Source organism: Physeter macrocephalus, chromosome 9, assembly GCF_002837175.3.
Source record: "Physeter macrocephalus isolate SW-GA chromosome 9, ASM283717v5, whole genome shotgun sequence".
In the NCBI taxonomy this organism is placed as follows: Eukaryota; Metazoa; Chordata; class Mammalia; order Artiodactyla; family Physeteridae; genus Physeter; species Physeter macrocephalus.
The window spans coordinates 25,980,572-25,984,138 of NC_041222.1; the positions used below are offsets into that span (position 1 = coordinate 25,980,572).

Genomic DNA, 3,567 nt, shown 5'->3' on the forward strand with positions numbered 1-3,567 from the left:
GTTGGGAGTCCGCCTGCCGATGCAGGGGATGCGGGTTCGTGCCCCGGTCTGGGAAGATCCCACATGCCATGGAGCGGCTGGGCTCGTGAGCCGTGGCCACTGAGCCTGCGTGTCCGGAGCCTGTGCTCCGTGGGGGGAGAGGCCACAGCAGTGAGAGGCCCGCGTATCGCAAAAAAAAAAAAAAAAAAAAAAAAAGAGGGCCTGGTGCGTAAGAGAATTGTGAGTAAGCTTGGTGGGGTTTAAGCAGACGGTGTTGATTCTCCAGTTGTTTGCACTGTTCTTCATTGTTAGTATTTCTAAGAGGATGTTTTTCACATTATAGGTGGAGCCATATACCTTTCTGGAATTGACATGATTCATGGCACACCTGTACTAGACATAAAGCCCTACATAGCTGATTATGACTCGCCACAAAATTTGATTGAGCCTTTAGGGGACTTTAATTTACAGAATAACCAATGTAAACCAAAAACCGTGTCCCATTGTGATGGCAAGACTGATAGCTGTGACCAGCAACAGCTCTCAGGGTACGAGGAACCACAGCTCTACAGTTGCACTAAGGAGAAACCTAAATGTCCTGAAGATAGAACTTCGGGAGAAAACAACGCAAAACATGACAACTCAGCAAAAATCCAGCAAAGCTCACCTGAGCCCAGGGAGAGAGCAGCAGATTTGAGTGAAGAATCAGGAAGTTGTCCGAGTCCTAGGGTAGCAGAAGAGCAAAGTGGCCCATGTTGCCTGGAGAAGAGGTTTTCAGAGGAACAAGCAGACAGCAGGCTGAGGAGAGGGGAAGAAGCAGTGGTCGCACAAGGACACAGCACGGAGATGCCGCCCGAGGCTCTTCCCTGCCCTTTCAAGGCGGCTGGTGCAGCCCACCGCAGTGCGGTCCCTGCCTGGGTGAAAGAGGCTCCTGTGACCACCTTGGGAGTCCGGTTTACTCCTCACGCAGAGATGGACCTTGAGCACCTCACCTCAGGTGAACCAGGTACTTTCCATTTCTTGTTTCTGAATGAGAGATGAGCTTTTACTTGGAGATTTAGGCAAACTTGCTATTTCTGAGGGCAGTTTTATATAGAGTATTTGTGATTATGACTTGTAAAGAAATGTAGAAGTATAAAATCGTACTTGGGCAATGTCATCATCTGATGGCTTTCAATCAGCAACTGTTTGTTCAGCACAGTGAGTGCCGGGCACTCAGTCAAGTGTTCACTGAGAACGGCTGCTGCCCAGGAATTGGGCCTCTTTGCGTGTGGCAGTAGCTCTTGGAGTTCTCAAACAGCATTCGGAAGCTAAATTGTGCTTGCTCTGTACCTATGTAGATTGAGTTTTTTCATCTGTTTCACTATCTGAGTAGAGAAGTGTCTCATCTTGTTTTACCTATTGGGTGATGGATAGCTCGACCTCTGTCACAGAGGCCAGGAGTAAGAAGGAAAGAGTGTGTTAGCACAGAAATTGTCCCCATAAGGTCCCAGCACTAGAGGCATGCACTTCACTGCAGAAGAGAGAGGCCACAGGGCTTTTAACTTGGAGCCTGTTTACTCTAATACATGGTTGTTAACAAACATTGTTATCTGGTTTTTCCAGCCCACAAGCAGATTCCAAGCAGCTGTCCAGAGTGAAGGAGAGGCCCATTAAAAAGTGGGTGCGGTGATTCCTGTAAGAAGTAGCCAGTTAGTTGCCCAGGAGATGTCAGATGTCAGATTTCACCTGCCCCTGGGTGGTTGTGCTCATTCTTTCCTAAGGCTTTATGTTTAAACAGAACATTTGATTTTTAAATCAATCTCTTTATTTTTAAAGTTTTGTTTATGAAAGTTGTTTAATCACTGTGTACAGTTCATGGGAAGAGGAAGGTCAGTTTTTTTTTTTTGTGGGTGGGGTGCGTCCCACACCACGGCTTGTGGGATCTTAGTTCACTCCTAAGGCTTTATGTTTAAACAGAACATTTGATTTTTAAATCAATCTCTTTATTTTTAAAGTTTTGTTTATGAAAGTTGTTTAATCACTGTGTACAGTTCATGGGAAGAGGAAGGTCGGTTTTTTTTTGTGGGGAGTGGGGTGCGTCCCACACGGCTTGTGGGATCTTAGTTCACTGACCAGGTATTGAACCCTCGCCCTCAGCAGTGAAAGCGTGGAGTCATCGCCACTGGACCGCCAGGGGAATCCCCAAGTTGTGTTCTTCTTATTGCAGGTATTGGTCAGGCTTCGTTTAAATATTTTCAGTCAGCGGAGGAAGCAAGGTGTGCCATCGAGGCTGTGCTGTCAGCTGACCCTCGGTCTGTATATCGACGGAAACTCTGCCAGGATCGTCTTTTCTACTTTACAGTAGACATAGCACATGTCACGTGCTGGTTTGGTGATGGCTTTGCAGAGGTCTTAAGGATCAAGCCGGCTTCTGAGCCTGTTCAGATGAGTGACCCTGCAGAGTCCTTGGTGTCTCTGGGATCGTGAGTAGCCTCCATCGAGTCTCTAAGACAGCCTGATTGACTTCGGTATGGCTGTTGGATTTTCTGTACAAGCTAATGATGTGCCTTCTTTGCAGAAAGAAGCAACACTTTGTGATCTTACTGCTTTGATTGATTTGGGTTGTTCAGAATATTTATCTGAAAAACATGTATTTTAATAAACTAAGAGATACAGAATTTGGAGAAATCGCCATATCATGATCGTTTTTGATCAGTTAATATTGAAGAATCCAAAGGTGATGCTTTATCAGTGTTTTCTGAAAGAAGTCAGTTCTTCTTGGCACTTGATAAAACTGGGCAGAAGCTGGGGGGATGTGTTGAACAATTCATGTTGGTTTTTTTGTCTGAAAAAGCCTGACCTCTCTGTTTTATTCTAAATCAAACTGAGTTATGATATCTTAAGAAACTAACAAATCAAAACCAAGTAGTTATAAAGATCTTTAGAGATTAAACCCCTGTGTTTCAGAGACTTTGCCACACACACACGCATGCACACACGCACACACACGTATGTGTAATATTTAATCCTGATTTCAAAATTAGAGGCTCTAAGATTTCTTTGGATGCCTTTGTATCAGAAAAGAAAGTCACTCTGAGAAGTCCAAGAAAATAACTTAATTACTGGTTTATTTCTTATTTATTCTATGACTGTTTACTGAGAACTATTGTGAGTTAGGTTTTGGTGATAGAATGAGATGAACAGGATGCAATTCTTGTTGCAGGTCATAGTTGTGGAGTAAGAAGACACAAACACATTGTTGTATTACAGTTAGAGTAATTAAGTCCATACATGATTCCTGTGTAAGCACCACATGGGAAGCAGTTGTAAGAATGTATTGCCTATAGGTGACTTTAAAGATGTGATCCCAGATAACTGAAGATTTATGATCAGTGTAACCAAATTAGGCACCTGTCAACATGACGTAGGCTTTCCTAATCGCAACTGTAAATCTTAATAGCTGCTTGATCATGGTTTTGAAATGATCCCTGCTGCCTGTGGATACTTGCACAGAGTCATTTGTGGCTGATGACACTGCACTCCTGAAACAAACTGGGTTTTATTTGAGGTTACTTAGAACCTCTTGGGGAAGTAAATTTAATTCGA

The 3,567-nt window shown here is 43.9% G+C and overlaps 1 protein-coding gene across 2 annotated transcripts in view; it reads left to right on the forward strand.

The window, feature by feature from the left end:
• TRMO (tRNA methyltransferase O) overlaps nucleotides 1-2,899 on the forward strand; it is a 14,239-nt gene extending 11,340 nt beyond the window's left edge. Inside the window, exons 4-5 of one of the 2 annotated variants that reach the window (XM_007114607.3) lie at nucleotides 323-985; nucleotides 2,189-2,899. In XM_007114607.3, the coding sequence (XP_007114669.2) occupies nucleotides 323-985; nucleotides 2,189-2,448 (923 nt within the window). In that variant the 3' untranslated portion in view covers nucleotides 2,449-2,899. The remainder of the gene's footprint in view (nucleotides 1-322; nucleotides 986-2,188) is intronic. The other variant, XM_028493778.2, reaches the window with a different exon arrangement.
• The last annotated feature ends 668 nt before the right edge of the window (nucleotides 2,900-3,567 follow it).